At 42.9% G+C, this 18,882-nt stretch overlaps 1 protein-coding gene across 1 annotated transcript in view; it reads left to right on the top strand.

Moving 5' to 3' along the window:
• Nucleotides 1–18,882, top strand: part of L3MBTL4 (L3MBTL histone methyl-lysine binding protein 4) — a 336,612-nt gene that overhangs the window by 201,896 nt on the left and 115,834 nt on the right. The window contains 1 exon segment of the mRNA XM_059704912.1: nucleotides 1,850–1,952. Within this exon segment, the coding sequence (XP_059560895.1) occupies nucleotides 1,850–1,952 (103 nt within the window).

Here is an 18,882-nt window from a genome sequence, read left to right as displayed (position 1 = left end):
GTGGAAGGTTTGGAGAGTTTAGAGGAGTCCATGTGGTATTGAAGAGAGGAAGTAGTTTTGGTAACAGTCTGCACTGTTGTGTAATTTTTTCCCAGGAGAACTTAGTTGCACAAAACACAGAGCAGCAGGATAGTACATTTGATCCATGGTTGGCTTCTCCCCCCCGCCCCCCCCCCAGGCACTTGTGATAAGGTCAGAGAGGGAAGGGAATTTAAGTTATTTGCAATAGAGGGTCAAATACTGGTTGATAGAATCTAAGATGAGGGAAGGGAGTTACGGTCAGTGGGGATTGATGACTGATGGTGGGAAAAAGAAGGGAAATTAGTGGCCTGGGAATTCTAGTGGTGTTGAAAACATCATCAGGAATTGGGTGGGATACCTGAGCAAGCAATCTGGAAGGATAAGATTTTGTAGTTAGAGGGACTGTTTGCTTAGTGATTTTAGATGCAGTGTCATTTTAGTGCTGACAAGATCCAAAGGGTTTTCCTTGTGTTTGGCCCAGATGGATTCAGGGAAGAAGCCACTGGAGATGAGTTGGTTAATGATCTGTGAGGGCAGCAGATTAGACGCTATGACTGTGCATATTGAGATGCCTTGGTATTGCTGGAGCTGAGACAGAATGGAACACAGTGAGTGAGGGCTGCAGTCTTCTCTGAGTGGCATGGCTGGCAGGCAGACAGGTGTGAGCAATGAGAGGGCCAGTGGTGAGGGAGCCCCATGGAGGAGTCAGCCTTAGAAGAACTGGAGTATTGAAGAACATGAAAGAAATGTGGTCCAGAAGAGATGCTGGGAGGAGAGGGGGGCCCTGGCTTCCCTGCCAATTCTGAGACACATGGGCCTGAGAAAGTGAACATTTTCTCTGGAAGAAAGCTCAGAATGTACTCTCTTCAGGCAGCAGCCAGACAGAGTTAGAGTGGGAATAGAGAAAACCGTGAAATGAGGACAGGAAATGGGGAGCTTGCACAGGAAGTGGAAGTATGAGAGCTGAGGAGAGAGAAGGAGAATGTGGGACTGTCAGGGAAGTGAGACCCAGATGTCTGACAGTAGGGGGTAGAGCATTCTAGGAGCTGATATCTGTGTTGGAGAGAGGGAAAATGAGGGAGAGCAGACTGAGGAAAGTTTCAGGACAGAGCAAGGGGGTTAAATCCTGGTAATCTTTAGAGATGAATTGTTTCTTGTGCTTGACAGACTTCATTTCTGAAGTGGTTATATATAGTATAGTGTGGTGTATGTGGTGTGTATGGTGTGGTGTTGTGGATGTGGTATGTTATGTGTGTGTGGTGTGTGGTTGTGGTGTGTGTGGTTGTGGTGTGTGTAGTGTGTGGTGTGGGCAGTGTGCATAGTGTGTATGTGGTATGGGTCAGGCAGTTCTTCAAATAGCTGTGACAACTGATTGAGGAAGCACATGTAGGGCCCCGTTGGTTCGCTGTCTTTGGCATGCACAATTGCTCACCCTGTTTCTGTCTAGCATTTGGGGGTGCCTTGCTGTGGTCAGTGGGAGTAGTATAATGGGAAACCACAAACTAGACGTCACCCCCTCACATTCTCACCTCATGGCTGTATTGCTTTTGCCAGTACTATTCTCTGAAAGAGATAATGAATATTCTCACACTGTTTTGTTTTTGTTTTTTTAAATTTCTTCAGTGTTTATTTATTTTGCTCTGCCTCTGATATTAGTTGCTTTTAGTGTTATCTATTACAGCAATGATATTTTCTGCTCAATCATTTTATAAAACATCACAAGTACCCAATACATGTTTTTAATTTATAAAGTCTCAATGAATATCATTTACATATTTTAGTCTTTCCAGTTCTTCTTTGCTAAGGGTGTTTCTTTTACTTCCTGAAGGAGCAAACGATGTGAAAATCCTGCCAAGCCAAGCTGTCTGTCCTACTCCAGGCTGCCGAGGAATAGGCCATATCCGGGGCCCACGGTATTCAGGACATCACAGGTAAAATATTTTCTTCTTTAAATTTTTTCAGAGGTGAATTAAAACATTATGCAGGCTATCGGCTTTTGGTTGCATCATCAATGACTCATGTGAAGCCAGACATCTCCCTATCATACTGCCTTCTCTGTGCCTAAAGCCCTTCTTTGACATTTCTTACTGTCTGCTCACCTCTGCCTTCCCAGAGCCTGCTGGACCCCCGAGGTCTTGCCCAGACCCACATCATTTCCCAGTGCCTCTGCTCTCGTGATTCCTTAAGCACACCCTCCATAGGATATACTTACCATCTGGGTCCCACCCCAGTCCTGAATTTTCTTCAAACAGCTGCTGTGTCTTGCTTTCTTTAGAGAAATTCCAGAACCTCTTGTCTTTTCCCCTCTTGTTCTCACCTTGCCCCTATTTCTTTTTCTCTATTTTTTTATGCATTTGGAGATCAGATAATTCTTTGCTAGAATAGAAAGTAATAAATGTGGAGTTATGTTGCAGAATATACCTGTGCTTTAAATGTGTGATAAGAGTATGGAAAATATGGTGCTTATAATGAAAAATACATGCAAATAAATGTATATAAGCTCTTACTGCCTGTTTTGACCCCATCAATTGGTAAAATGATGGACAGATGAATTACCTAGTTACAGAATATCTAAATTAAAACTGAACAGAGCTGACATCTAATTTGTCCAGCAAACAGATATCTTGCCTAAGAAAATGTAGAGAAGTATAAAGAGAAAAGAATAAATCATATAATATGTGAAGCAAGAAAACATATGTTTGAATAACAGATATACAACAAATAGAAGTCCTTGTTTGATGAGGTGGTTGCAGTTCTGAAAACCTGTGTTTGAAACAGTTCTAAACAAATCAAAACAAGTATTCGTGTAAGAAATAATGGTAAACACTCCCAAAGAGCCTATGTGAATGTTATATATGTAAATGTAATATTAGCACTTAAAAAGAAAAATATCATATAGTATCCATAACAAATAAACTGAATATCTACAGATACCTTCGTTACTTGTTTAGATGTGTAGGAGTCATGGATGAGAGTGAGATAGACCTGGTAGAGATGCTGTAGTGTTTTATGAGGGAAGGAGGAGAATGAGTAAAGGACATGTAGAGGATGGAAAAGAGAGAAGCGATCACATCATTGGGAGGGTGGTCTATATTAGGTGAGGACCCTGTTGGACTTGATTGAACCACTTTCCAGACCACTATGGGTATGTGGCTACAAATAACATTCCTTAGGCTTTTATTTTGTGTGTGTGTCTTTGTTTTGTTTTTAAATCTAGACCTGCAAAGTCCAATATGGTAGTCACTAGTCACATGTGTCTGTTTAAATTAAACAATAATTAAAACTAAATAAAATTAAAATTTAGTTCCTCACTTAGCACATTTCACATGCTCAATAACCACGTACGGCTAGTGGCTGCCATACTGGACAGCAGATGACGTTCCCTAAGAGAGTTTACCATGTTCTGCCTTCTCATGGTAGATTTTTGAGTGCATGTTTTTCCAGGTGAAACATCTGGCCATCTTAGTGCCTCTTCACAATTTGAACCAATATCCTCAAAGTTAGCCAGACCATCATGTTGCAGTTGGCCTGTCCATTAGCACTCTGGAGTTTACTCCTGTAGCTCTGGGGCTGGAATAACAAATACCACCCTGGACAGCTCCTAAAGATTGCCAAAGTAGCTTACTCAAGGCCTCTTCCACTTCATCACAGCTGACTTGCCTCCCACACTGTTCTCATGTGTAGCTCATTCTCCTTTCCCTGCTTGGATTCTGAAAACATTGTGAACAAAGTCACAATGGACATTTCCACTTTATTCCCACAGCTCCCCTGAACTTTTCTCATCTAGTATGAGGCCTGATTGTTCCTACTTGTAATATCTAATTATGAATAGTATTGATAATATATGACATTATTTTTTGACCAAGTAGCTTTTAATGGTTGACCTCATAACTTCTGAAGAAACTAGAATGTAAAAAGAAAGAAGAGTTTAAACCAAGGCATTCTATGACACTTACAAAAGAATGAAATACCGTGCTGAACAAATGTGATAGTGAGAAGAATGGGACATTTTAAGGGAACTAGAAGGCACAAGGTATTATATCTCCACCCTCACGATTCACAGGGCTGCTAGAGGTGCTACCTCTGTGATTGGGTCATGGCTCTTCTGCCCTAGCCTTTGTTGTGATAAAGCAGGGCTCCTGGAGGGTAAGTAAGAGGCCTGTGGAACTCCCGTAGGCTCTTGACTTCCTAGACCTAGCTCCTGTCATCCTTGGGAGTAGCCTTTCCTCAAGGATAGTGTTTCCTCCTCCCTCCTCCTGCTTCTCAGTGGGTTTTGAGAGAACACTCCCTGGTTGCATCACATATTGTCCTTGGAACACAAACTCCTCCATCCTACCTCTGGCCCATCTCAGCCCTACTCTGGGACAGGCTCAGACTCCTGCTTAGTTATCTCTCACCTCTAAAGCCCTTCTCAGCTGCAGTCGGACATACCTGATGGTCCACTAATCAACATCTCCCCAAAGCAGGTGATCCTCCTGGGGCCCTGTCCTTGCCCCCCAGTGTCCCATTCTGAATTGGTTTCTCTGCAGGTTTGATAAACAACCATCTTATGAGGACTTAGCTGCCTCCTGGAATTCCCTTTACCTCCCTTCTGTTAGATCCTTTGTTTCTTGGATTCTGAGTCTTCTTTTCACTGCTTTATTTTTTCCTAGCTTTTTGGGATAGGATTTGTGGGAGGTAAGTATGTATAGCAAAATACATTTTTATCTTTCCTGATCCACAGTTTTTTAGTTGTGGATAGAATTCCAGCTGGAAACATTTTCATCAGAATATTTAAGGCATTTCAGATTTCAATTCACAAAAAGGATTATTCTTCCTCTACCTACCCCAACAATCTCACCGGTCACATATTTTCAGAACTTTCTTGTATTCTGAAATGAGCCTTCATTCATTGGTTCAATGTGGAAACTTATGTCCTTTATTTCTGGGAAGTGTTTCTATATTATTTATTAAATATGCTCTTTTTTATGTTTTCTGTTGCTTTTATGCACTGACGCTTGGATTTTCTCTCATCACTTTAAATTCCTTATCTTTTATTCTCTTCTGTGGAAGATTTCCTCAACCTTGTCTTCCAGTCCCTTGATTGGTATTTTTAATGGTTCTATGATTTTTTTTTTTCAGTTTGTGAGAATGAATCCTTATTCTCTGATTTGATTTTCATTGCATCCTGTTCTTATTTGGTGAATTGTGGGTCTTTTCTTAACTGTGACAATTTCTGAGGCTCTTGTTTTCCTGCTCCCTGGATCGACTTTTCCTTCAGGTACTTGTGTTTTTGTTTTTTGGTTAGGTTGGCCAGCTTGCTTCTACCATATGAAAGGCATTTCTAAATCTTGGCAGTGTTTGATTGTGTTCACTCTTGAGAATAAGGTGCCAGAAAGCTGGTACATTAGGGCCTGACAGTCAGTGAGCTTCATGGATTGTAGTCAGGCAAGGGCCTGGCCAATACCAAAGAGCCCCTAGTCACCACTGATGGGCTCCTTCTTCTGAGTAAGCTCCTTTCAGCAGAGATGATCTTCCAAAGTTTTCCCCGGCATGTCTTTATGGCATCCTTCCTTTCAGACTCTTGACTCACAGCTTATCCATTTTCCAATTTCAAAACTGTGTTAAATTATTTTATCTGCTATCATTTCTTCTTTCATGCCTTTTCTTTATGCACTTTCATTCATTTATTCACTTTTTAGCAGTACGACAAAGGATCTATTATCAAGGAGAAAGGATGAGTTCACATTTCCAATCTGCGATGTTTTCTCTAACTTATTTTTAAAACTTTGTTTACCCCAAAATAGTAATTCATCTAAGAACATATTACTTTATTTCTAATTCTCTGTAGTCCTTCTACCTGAGCATAATAGCACCTTGTTGAAGGAAAGCCCCAAAAGTCTAAATTTAGGGTCAATTCCAAAGAACTGACACATAGCCTTATTCAAATTAATAGGAGCTTTATTAGGAGCTTACATTTACGAACAAAGCAGCTTCACTCCCAGTGGTAGCAGCCTGGAATAAATCCACCCCCTCCTAGCACAGGATCTCTTTTATAAGGGGTTAATAGTAAAAACATATGGTGGGTAGTAGCTTAGACCACCAGAAAGAACAATGCATTTCTAAGTTAACAGATAACATCAGGGAGTTATCCACACTGTATACATGCATTAATCTCCTTCCTGGGGCATGGCCTTTGTCTTTGGACTGCATTCTGGTTTTCTGGGTAGTCAGTGAAGCCTGAGGCCACAGAAGGTTAAACACAAGAGTCCGACATTTCCCAGATGCCTTTGCTACTAGAGCCATATTGCATCTCTGAGTTCCCCTATATACCTTCTTCTTGCTATACATAGAAAATAATATTTTTGCATAATGACTGTTTAGTTTAGTTTGGCTCTGTAAATTTTATGAATTTATAATGACTGAATACTATGTAGAAAGGATTTTTAAAGTCCGGTTTTCATTTTACAATCACGGTACTTCTTAATTTATTGTCACTTTCAGTTAAAACTTTTAGCATGCCAAGAGAGTTCCTTAATGGCATGTGTTCACATTTATCTGATTCCTTTGTCACTTGGCCTGTCATTTTCTTTGACATTATGTTACCACATAGTGAAATTGAACTGGGTGGAAATTTAAAAATAAACTTGCAGATGTATTTTTACTTCAATAAGTAAAAAGAAAAAAAGTATATGACTTTAGATAACACATTTAATTCTCTAAATGACATGATTTATTACCGAGTTTATTAAACGCTTTGATGAAGTAACAGAGAAGATCAGCCATGGATCTTTAAATCACTTCTACCCATTACTATAAAATTCTTGAAGGTTAATGTATATGTCTGATTTACTGAACTTGGAAATAATTATATGAGAATTCTCTGGGGTTTTTTTCCTAACTTTAAGGAAGATTACATATGGAATGTTTAGTTTTATAGCAACTGAAGTGTTCATTTCCAAAGATACTCTGTTCTTCAACACATTCTAAGGGTTTTCCTAAGTACAAAATTTCAAATTACAAGAATTGCCAAGACTGTATATGCTGTACCTTATTATGATGGAAGCAAATATGGCTTTGGTTTACTTTGATGTGAGAACAGTATATAGCAATCAACTGGAGGTGATATCACCTTAAAAAGCAAAATCAAAGTAAAATATAAATGAAGAAAACTTATTTTCATAAAAAATAGAAATATTACCATGTAATTATTTTATAATTGGTACTATTATATTACAAGATTAGGCCACGATCAATAACATTTTGGGTAATGTTTGAAGTACTCAAAAATAAATAAAAACCACTTGTACTCCAACTGCAAAATAATATGCTTTAGGTCTGTTTCATTTTTCAGGCTTTTTATATATATATATATATATATATATATATATATATATATATATATATATATATATATATATATTTTTGCCATGAGTATAATCTACACTAATAAAAGAGAAAAATGGTAATTGGTGTACGACAATACCCTTTTCATTGGCTAATCAGGGCTATATGCAAATTAACTGCCAACTATGATTGGCAGTTAACTGCCAACTATGATTGGCAGTTAACTGCCAACTAAGATTGGCAGTTAACTGCCAACAAGATGGCGGTTAATTTGCATATGTAGGCACAATGCAGGGAGGCGAAAGGGAAAGCAGGAAGAAGCCCCCTGCCACTGACAGTGATCAGAAACCCAGGGGGGAGCTAAGAGCTGGGGGGCAGGGCAAAGGCGGCCCTGGGGCCGCCTTTGCCCTGCCCCCCAGCCATGATCGGAGAATCAGGCGCCTTTGCCGCCCTGGCCAGTGATAGCAGGAAGTAGGGGTGGAGCCAGCAATGGGAGCTGGACACGGTCGAAGCTGGCAGTCCCGGGAGCTAGGGGTCCCTTGCCTGGGCCTAAAGCGGAGCCCACGATCCCGGGGCCGCTGCAGCTGCGGGTCCCCGCTGCCCGAGCCGGACGCCTAGGCCAGAGGCGTTAGGCCTGGGCAGGGGCGGAGCCTGCAACCGCGGGGAGCTGGGGGTCCCCTGCCCAGGCCTGACACCTCTGCCGGAGGCCTCAGGCCTGGTCAAGGGGCCGATCCGGTGATTGGTGATCGGAGGGTGATGAGGGTCAACTCCTCTGGCCGAGGCATCAGGCCTGGGCGGGGGGCTGAGCCGGGGATTGGGGGGATATGATGGTCCCCTTGCCCAGGCCTGAAGCCTGGGTCAGAGGCATCAGGCTTGGGCGGGGGGTGGAGCAAGCGATCAGAGGGAGATGGGGGTCCCCTGCCCAGGCATGATTCCTGGGCCAGAGGCCTCAGGCCTGGGCAGGGGCCAGAGCCAGTGATCGGGGGGAGATGGGGGTCCCCTGTCCAAGCCTGACACCTCTGGCGGAGGCATCAGGCCTGGGCAAGGGGCAGAGCCAGCAATCGGAGGGGTCTGGGGGTCCCCTGCCCAGGCCTGATGCCTGGGCCAGAAGCATCAGACCTGGGCTGGGGGCAGAACCAGTGATGGGGGGAAATGAGGGTCCCCTGTCCAGGCCTGACGCCTCTGTCAGAGGCGTCAGGCCTGGGCAAGGGGCCGATCCTGTGATTGGAGGGTGATGGGGGTCAACGCCTGAGGGCTCCCAGTATGTGAGAGGGGGCAGGCTGGGCTGAGGGACACTCCCCCCCACACACACCCAGTGCACGAATTTCGTGCACCGGGCCCCTAGTCCTATATAATAAAAGCCTAATATGCTAAGTGTCTAGTTGTCCGGTCATCCGTTTAACCAGTCAAAGTGTAATATGCTGATGATAGCTAAGATCGCTCAACCACTTGCTATGACATGCACTTACCACCAGGGGGCAGATGCTCTGACTGGTAGGCTAGCTTGCTGCTGGGGTCCAGCCAATCAGGACTGAGCGAGACAGGCCAGACATGCCCTGGAGCCCTCCAATGATTTCTCCCTGGCTGGCCAACTTCTCTTTTCTCTTGTCCCTCCCCGGCCCGATTGTGCACTGGCAAGGTCCCTCGGCCTGGCCTGTACCCTCTCACAATCCAGGACCCCTCAGGGAATGTTTGAGAGCTGGTTTGTTTCAGCCCGATCCCACAGGCCAGGCCATGGGACCCCACTAGCGCACAAACTCGTGCACCGGGCCTCTAGTCAGATAATAAAATATCAATTAGTTCCTTGTGTTGTAATTGTTTTAGGTACATTAACGAGGTAATATTTGGTTGATAAGTTTCATGACCATTGTGTCTGTATGTTATGGATTCTATATTAGTTAGAAGTGACTTTTTGTATTTCAAAAGTAAGGTCCATAATTGCAAAACTGTTGCTAGTAGAAGGAACTGGGTTGGAATAATCCCTTTCTTAAAAATACCTCAAGAATCAATATTAACAATTCTCCCATTATCTGCTAGACACTGAAAAATATTGTAATTCCATATTTAACTTGCTGTGATTTCCTGGCGTTACTCAAATTGTTGAAGGATTTGTGCTAGCTAATCTGAAAACCAGGGAAACTCAGTAATGTGAATTAAAATGGATTATTTTTCCCAAAAGGTAACATTACTAAGCCTGGGAAGTTTATCACTCTCTATAGTTTTTTTTCTTATTTATAATCTAAGCTTAGGTATATCGTTATTATGGAGACTCTGTTTTTAAAATTTTTAAATAAACATCATTGTTAAAAAGGGATGTCTAAAACCAAGTAGATAATGTAGTCAGGGCCAGTTTTCCTTTTGTGACTAAGAATAATGTTGATAATACAACCTATAGTCATGTGTCACATAAAAACATTTCAGTCAGCAAAGGACCATATATAGTATAGTAATCACATAAGGTTGTAATGGAGCTGAAAAATCCCTATCACCAATTGTCGTCAAAGCAGTTGTAATGTTATAGCACAATGCCTAAGTTCATGCTGGTGCAAACCAAGCTACTGCCCTGCCAATCTGTAAAAGAATAGCAGCTCCCATTATATACAGTACAGAACACTTCACAATAATACTAAATAAGTATGTTACCAGTTTATGTATTTATTATGCTGCGTCATACAGGCAGCAACTTCATTCATCTCATGTTTACTATGTGTTTTCATTGCATCATTCCTTCTTATTCTTGGTTATATCTCATGTTGTTTTGCAAAGTAACATCCTGTACGGTCTTGAGGCCTAGGATCAATAGGCTCTACCTATATAAGGTTGAACCTATATCATGTATTAGGCTATCTCATGTAGGTTTGTGTAGTATACTCTGTGGTGTTCACACAATGATGAAATCACCTAATGATGCATTTCCCAGAATACATCCCTGTTGTTAAGCGATATGTGGCAATTTTAAGAAATTACTTGCAGGTAGACAGTAGGGTATACTAAGTTTGATACAAAATTTTATGATGTTTTTCCTTTGGAAAGAGTCTGTTTTACAAGATCATAATAACAATCATAATATGTTATATTTTCATATTATTTAACCACTTACAGAATGTTTTCACATGCATTATCTTAATTATTACATAGAACAGCCCTACTGCCGGGGTCCAACCCCAGCAGGTCCAGGGGTTCCCAAAGGTGTAGATGGAGTCGGCGAAGAAGGAAGGACACGGAGACAGCGTTCAGTTGATCAGCAGCCTAGCCAGGATCTCTAGCCCAGATCTCCAGAGAGGTTCTGCTTCGGATCTCCAGCGAGGTTCTGTAGCCATGTTCCCTCGCTAGCTTCTCCAGCCAGGTTCTGTCCAGGCTCTCCAGTCAGGTTCAGTGTCCAGGTTCCAGTCAGGTTCTCCTGCCAATCTCTGTAGTCAGGTTCAGTCCAGGATCCCTTGCCATGTTCTCCCGCTAGGCCCTGTCTCTAGGCTCTGAGGCCAGTCCCTCTCCAGGATCCTCCGGCATGCTCTCTCCAGCGAAGTTCTTCTGTCTCTAGGCTCCGTGTAGGTTCTGTCTTCTTGATTCTGTTCTAAGTTCTGAGTGTTTCTGTCTTGTTACAACTGTATTTATACCAGTTGATTCAATCCTATCAATCTCTATTACAAAGGTTAGGGCGTTTCTTATCTCCATTCCAGGGAGAAAAGATTATGTAGTTTAAGCATGATTGTTCGTAGTTAAAGGGATTAATTACCCGCCTGGCACTTAGTTGAGGGGTTTTATTCCCTCCCTAACTTCAGGGGAAAATCCCTACCTGGGGATTCAACCTTTCTCGGAGAGGTGACCTTGGTTAAAACACAGCGCCAAGAAGGTGAGCAAACATATTAAGAACCGTATGCCATATATGCCAGGTCCCTTGAAACAGCAAGGATGGACCGGCTCCCGGCACCCTACAATGTAAGTTTTAAATTTTTTATGTTATGAATCAAAAAAAGTAAGTCTTGGGCAGATTGTATCTTCTTATCATGGCACAGCTAATAAGTGACTGCTTTTGAAGTAAATGTCTTGTAATTACTCCTCTGGTACTCTTTTTTCTACTGGCAAGTACATATGTTAAAAGGGAAATTGATACTAAATGACATACAAACCTGTTACTCCTGGATAAGCAGGTGATTAGGAGACTGTAAAGAACTCCAAAATAGAGAGATGGAGAGATGGAGAGGGAGAGGGACTCTTAAAGACAGCTGTAGGAGGTACTCATAATTTTTTTATAGAAAATAGCAGAGATATAAGCTACCTAAATGTCTGCTTCCACTTTGGTATGTAGAGCTGTTGAAGTACATCATATAAAACATGAATTATCAATAAAAAACTAACAAATAATGCTAAGTGAAATAAGTCAGACTGAGAAAGATAAAACCATATGATTTCAGTTAGATGTGGTATCTAAAACACAAAACAAAACAAACAGATATAGAGAACAAGCTTTGATCGCCAAAGGGGAGGGAGGTAGAGGAATGGGTGAAATTTAAAACATAAAGTAATATAAAAACAACATACAAATCAGAAATCTGAAATAAAAGCTTTAGTTATGAAAATATGAAGTTAGGTGTGATGATCTTATTATCCCTTGGTCTCGATTATTCCCATTTTGATGATATAATACAGCATCATATTCCAACTTCTGCTGATATAATCAGTATCCACATATGTCATACTTATTGTTTACTTGCCTGCCTTTATATGGGGCCAGATGGAGGTAGTGCATTGCCTGTTTATAAGAACTAGCTTGTTATTACTGAATTTTCCAAATTCCTCAGTTATAACTGTGCAGGATTTCTTACAATTGCATTACAAATTCCAGAGCAATAATGCAGAGTAAATGTGGTACCATGTATCTGCAAACGATCATGCTGATTACTAAAATAGACACAATGCCATTGACTTATTATAATAATACATGTTGCAAAAGGTTCAAGTATGAATGGAGAACCAATAATTCTGTAGGTAAAAAATGGATTTTAGTCTTGGAGGCCTTTTGTAAAATATAGTAAGCATAAATTATATAGTACACACCTAAATAAAACTGAGAAAGATAGAGCAATTCCATTCCAAGTTAAATGCCCAACAGAAATGTATGCATAAGTCCACTAAAAGACATGTACCAGAACTTTTATAGCAGCACATTTATAATAACCCAATTGCCCATCAGCAGTGAATGGATAAATTGTGTCATATTCATACAATGGGTGCTAGCTATACAGCAAGAAGAAACAGGCACTACATGCAATGATGGATGAAGCTCACAAATGTAGCATTGACTGAAATGTTTGATCCAAACACAAATAATACTTAATGATTTTTATTAATATAAGTGCAAAATCAGGCAAAATTTACTACTATGAAAACTGTGGTTATCCTGTGAGAGTGACTGGGAGAGGGAATGGAGAGGCTGTGGGGTAACATTCTGTTTCTTGATTTGGTGCTTGTGACGAGAGTGTGTTCAGTTTGTGACAGCAAGTTATGATCTCCGCATTCTGTAAGGTCTACTTCAATAAAACATGTTGCAAAAGTTAAAAGGAATGGAAGTAGCCTTCCCAGCTAACATGACTCATAAGTTCCTGCAAGTTGACCCTCTCAGTTTGGTAAACCCAGCAGCAGTCTGACATGACACCGGGCGAGAAGGAAGCCCTCCAATCTCTTCCTCTCCATAGAAATTTGTTTCCAGGGGAATCCAACTTATCCAGTGCAAAGGCTGCCAATGACCACACCCAGACCCTGGGCATCCTGACCAGCTTCCAAGGCTTACTATGAGTATAGTCTCAGAGCAACACAGTTTAGTGAGGTTCAAAACCCACCTATGCTATTTTAACCCCTTTGGGGTTTCATAGTCCACAGTACTCATCTTAGGTTTTATCTGCTTTGCTGGTCTCTATCTTGGATTAAAAATTAGCAAACAGAACACAGTAAAACGAGGCAACTTCCCTGCATTAGGAATGAGAACCCTTGCTTCTTGCCCTTGTGTTCGGGATTACATTTTCCAGCTCTTGGCCTGTTTTTGCTTACTTAACGCTTGATGTTGGGTACAAATATGGCTTTTTCTTTTATGAGACAGCAGGTCTTTCAGACAGGCATGTTAGGATAATTAAGCCTGACCTTAAATTCCTTTTAGTAAAATTTATATCTCATGAAAAACCATGGTTTTTATCCTGGAATTAATAAGCACATGCACCTCCCACACACATGAAAGAGGCATGCAGTCTTCTGTCAAGTGGTATTTGGCCTGGCTTCTGTGCTGTTTAAACTAGGCAGTGAAATCCTATATAATAAAAGGCTAATATGGAAATAGACCAAAAAGTGGAACAACCAGAACAACTGAACAACCAACCGGTCACTATGACGTGCGCTGACCACCAAGGGGCATGCATGGAACATGGTGGGCATCAGCTGTGGTGGGATGGTGGAGCAGGTGAGCAGGGGTGCCACACCAAGGTGGGGCACTGATCAGTGTCATCAATGTGAGCCTGTGGCCGTTACTGAAAATTCTTTGGTCCCACGTGCTGCAGTCCCGTCGGGCGCTTGCACCTGCTGCTGGTGCCCGCCCCGCTTGCACCCTCTGCTGGCACCAGAGCCACTGCTGGCACCCACTGCCAATGCCCAGCGCCGGCTTCGATTGCTCGGCACCATCAGTGGGTGTGAGTGGCAGCTGCCGGTCCCAATCGCCCCTCAGGGCTTCTCGACCTCCCCCTGCTCCTGATAAGAGATTGGGGAAGCAGCTGCCACTCGCACCTGCTGCTGGTGCCGGCCCCAGTTGCTCCGTGCCTTCAGAGGGTGCGAGCAGGGCTGGCGCCATCAGGGTGTGGGAGCTGCCACAGAAGGAGTGGAGCTTCAGGCAGACAGGGGACCAGGGGCCTCGGCAGGAGGGGCTGGAGGGGGTGCACAGAGGATGTGCTAAGACCTGCCCCCTGTGCCCACTGCAGCCTCCTGGCCCACAGTTCCTTTCAAGGTGCACGAATTCACAGTCAACACAGGAGCTGCCCCCGTGGTCCATGTGCTCCCACAGAGGGAGCACCGCTCGGCCAGAAACCCTGAGCCGGGCTCACAACTGGCGCACAGCAGTGGTGATGGGAGCCTCTCCTGCCTTCATGGCAGCCCTAAGGATGTCCAACTAACAGCATCCCCCGAGTGCTCCTGGACTATGAGAGGGCGCAGGCCAGGCTGAGGGACGCCCTCTCCGCCCGCCCCACCGAGTGCATGAATTTTGTGCACCAGGCCTCTAGTAGAAGATAAAAATCTAAAGAAGGATGAAATAGCCTGTACCACTACTTTGAGTATTTCCTGAACCTCAAACACAAAAGCCTGCCTCTCTCATCCCTGCCACCCACATGTTATCTAAGAATTCTTTGCTGGTAATTCAAACATGGAAAAAATATTTTTAAAAGAACTAAGAATGATGTTTTTTTGAGCAGCAAACTGGTGTTATATCCTGAGTCCGAGGAGACGCTGTGGCTGCACATACCATCTATTTGCTACCAGTGTATGGTCAGTGTTTCCACGCTCCTACCCTTTCAGCACTGATGGTTCCTTTTGACAGTAGCTCCAAACAGGTCCTAATTTTTCACAGATATAAGTGCTAAGAATTTCAGCACAGTATCCTCAGCTGTTATATTTCTAAAAAAATCAAGCAAGCTGCTGGTGGCAAAAGAAACAATGTTCTTCTTTTCTTTTCTGTGACTTCATATAACTAATATTGTTAGTAACTGGTAGGAGTTCGGTGATGGGCTGGCTGCTTGTCACTCGGAACAGGTACAGACTCCAGGACAGGCACAGATCAGCCTTGTAAAGGAGGTGCTTTAAAGGGAAGGACGCTGTCTGGTAACAAAACAAACTGTGCCAGACTCATTAGGAAATGCCAGGTATACATTTCAATGTGTAAGTGTACCCTGATGGGAACATTTGTACCATTGATTGAGTCCTGCTCTTCTATAATACAGGAAGGTGAGTGGAAACCCCCTAAAAAAATGAAGCACTTGGTGTTCATGTAATCAGTTACTTCTATTGTTACTTAACAATGTTAAAAAATAAGGCTCCATCAGTGGCTAATGAGATTTTTGTGTGTCTTAGGGTTTCTTCTGACTGAGATAGGTAGGAGCTTCAAGAAAAACACTAGAAATTTATGACTTAAAATAGTTAAAATTTTTCATTTACATCTTCAATTAAAATAATTATTTGTTATTAACAAAAATATATCACCTGTGATGGCTTATGTTTCTTTCTTTTTTCATATAGTTTTCATCCTTTCATGAACAAGCATTTACTGAATGCCTTTTATTTTATTTACTAGAGGCCCGGTGCATGAAGTTCATGCACAGGGGTGTGTGTGTCCCTCATCCCAGATTGCACCCTCTCCAGTCTGGGACCCCTTAAGGGATTGGGCCCAAATGGGCAGTCGGACATCCTTCTCACAATCCAGGACTGCTAGCTCCCAACCACTTGCCTGCCTGCCTGCTTAATCACCCCCAAACCACTCCCCTGCCAGCCTGACTGATGCCTAACTGCTCACCTGCCTGCCCGATCACCCCCAACTGCCCTCCCCTGCTGGCCCAGTCACCCCTAATTTCCCTCCTCTGCAGACCTGGGTCCTCCCCCAACTTCCCTCCCCTGCAGGCCTGGTCACCCCCAACTTCCCTCCCCTGCAGGCCTCGTCATCCCCAACTGCCCTCCCCTGCAGACCTGGGTCCCCGCACAACTGCCCTCCCCTGCAGGCCTGGTTCCCTCAAACTGTCCTCCCCTGCTGGCCTGAACACCCCCAATTTCCTCCCCTGCCGGCCATCTTTGACCACATGGAGGCGGCCATCTTGTGTGTTGGAGTGGTGGTCAATTTACATATTACTCTTTTAATTAGATAGGATTTTATTTTTTTAAATATATATTTTATTGATTTTTTTACAGAGAAGAAGGGAGAGGGATAGAGAGTTAGAAACATCGATGAAAGAGAAACATCGATCAGCTGCCTCCTGCACACCCCCCACTGGGGATGTGCCCGCAACCAAGGTACATGCCCTTGACTGAAATCGAACCCGGGACCCTTCAGTCCACAGGCCGACACTCTATCCACTGAGCCAAACCAGTTAGGGCCTGAATGCCTTTTATATGCCCAGTGCTGTGCTAGGTATAAGATCTACTCCTGTTTCTAGAAGCTCACAGTCTAGGGAAGGAGATGAATACCTATAATATTAATCAAAGGGCATGAGAATGGTGTGTTTGGGAAACTATGTATGAGTGGGTTCTTGATCCAGTTTCAAGGCGTTTCCTAGAAAAGGGGTTGTCCTCCCTGAGTGCAGAGTATAAGTAAGATTTAACCAGGCAAAGGGGAAAGGAGGAATACTCCAGTAAGAGAGAATAGCCAGGACCCAAAATAAGTGTGGTACATGCATGCATGCCTGCATCTGTGTGTGTGATTGCACTTAAGTTTAAATACCTGGAGCTTGGAGGTGGGTGGTGATGATGGGGATGAAGGGTGACAGATGAGGCTGAGGAAGTGACCTAAGGCCCTCCCATTGTAGTCTTAAAGCTTTCCAACCTTTCCTGGCATGTGCCCTCATAGCCTCTCAGATGGGAGGTTGAGAGGACAAATATTTCATCTGGCATTCAGGTCTGAGCCCGTGCACCCACCTCTGTGGTTGGTAGTCTTCCTTGGCTGCCTCTGCTGGTGGCTGACTGATGCTCTTTTAAGCACATCTGATATAGTAAATGTAAGGGCCAGCTTTCCCTTCTTATGTCCCTAATACAGCATATTAGGCATTCTTTCCATGAGTATACTCAGCATTCTCCAGCTAGCCCAGGATGTAGGCATGGAGAATATTCTTTTGAACAATATCATTGTGGCTTTATTATTATTCCATTGAGAACTTTTTTTAATGACACTTCAAAATTGGGTCTCTGTTGCTGCATGCCAAGATTTTGACATATGATGCTCTATATAATTATCACAACAAATGTTTTAAAATAAATATTATCTCTGTTTTATAGATGAGGAAACTGTGGTTGGTTTGGGAGGATTGGCCATCTTACTGGCTACCAGTAAGTAGCAGAGCCAGAGTTTTTATATATTTGTTTAAGCTCATCATTACACTAAGTATTGTCTCCCTCCCTTGCTGTTAAACTGAGGATGCCTGTGGCTGCAGAAGGAATTCTATTCCAGGTGGTGTGTCCCCACTGCCCTTTACCCACAGACATTCTGGGTACTTAAATTCAGGCCCTGCCCAGGCGCAACAGTCTCTTAGAAGTCTGTGAACTTCCCTAACAGTAGCTATTTCATATAATTTCTGTGTCCCTTTCCCTTCCCTACACCACCTCTTCTGCTCTCTTCTCCAAAAAGAGAGCGCCTACTTCACTGAAAAAATATTAACCAACTGGTCATAATTCTTTCCCTCCCAGAAAGCAGAGGAGCCCTTCTCCTGTTCACTGCTGGTCTCTGAGCCGCACCCCAACCCTTGTTACCCATTGTCTATTAGTCAGTATTTCCCTTTCTAAGTGCATCTTCCCCACAAGACCTAAACATACTCTTAAAATACCTATATAAAGGAAAAACATAGAGCAGAGAAAATGAAAAAACTACCATCAGACACAATGATTTACAAGAATCTCACAACATCATGTTAACTGAAGAAGACACACCAAAACAACACAGCATGATACAAATTATATTAAGTTCTGCAATTGGCCATCCCATCTGCTCAGTTCTGCCAGTTGTGTATGTGTCCCTATACAATGTGCTTGCTTTTGCCGGTTGCATTAATCCCACTCTTGAGGGCTCTACTCTTATGACCTAAGCATATCCCAAAGATCTCACCTACTAATACCATCCTTCAGGGATTTAAGATTGAAATATATGAATGGGGTGGGGATGGATACAAACATTTAGTCTATAGCATTGATTGATTAGTTATTCCAGAGCCATTGGTTGAAATACTAGTATTGCTGTGTCCAGGACTATAACAGAAGCCACAAGAAGTGATCAAAGGAATGTAGAGATTCTCAAGGAGCTTGTAGTCTAATAAGGTTGAGAGTATATGAAGTATATGAATGAGTACCTAGGGTCTCAGCGGAGGGAGAGATTAGTTTGCCGGAGCAGTTGCAGAAAGCTGCCCAGAGAAAGTGATGTTCACACTATAAGGTGAGAGGAGTCAGCGAATGCACTTTGTGGAGAAGGGGGAGAGGGATACGAAGCTTATGGGCAGAGGGAAGGCTTGGCTTGTTCCCTCACCTCTTTCAAAGTGACCTCAGTGAGGCCACACCCACACACATGAGCATCATCTCTTGCCCCACTACTTTCTTTGCCATCATTGGAAATACATATTTACTTTTGTGTGTGAGTATGTGGGTGTGCATGTCTGTGTGTGTATTGTTCACTGCAGTATCTCCAATGCCTAGAACAGTTTCTGGCAAATGGTAGGTGTTCAGTTAATACTTTTGGAAGGAAGAAGGGGAGGGCAGAAAGAAAGGGAGGAATTCACATTCAAAATTTGGTTTTAATCTCCAAGTTGGTAGACT

The sequence above is a fragment of the Myotis daubentonii genome, chromosome 8 (genome assembly GCF_963259705.1).
Source record: "Myotis daubentonii chromosome 8, mMyoDau2.1, whole genome shotgun sequence".
Classification (NCBI taxonomy): domain Eukaryota; kingdom Metazoa; phylum Chordata; class Mammalia; order Chiroptera; family Vespertilionidae; genus Myotis; species Myotis daubentonii.
Note: the sequence above shows the minus strand (reverse complement) of the source record. Positions and strands in the feature narration are given on the sequence as shown.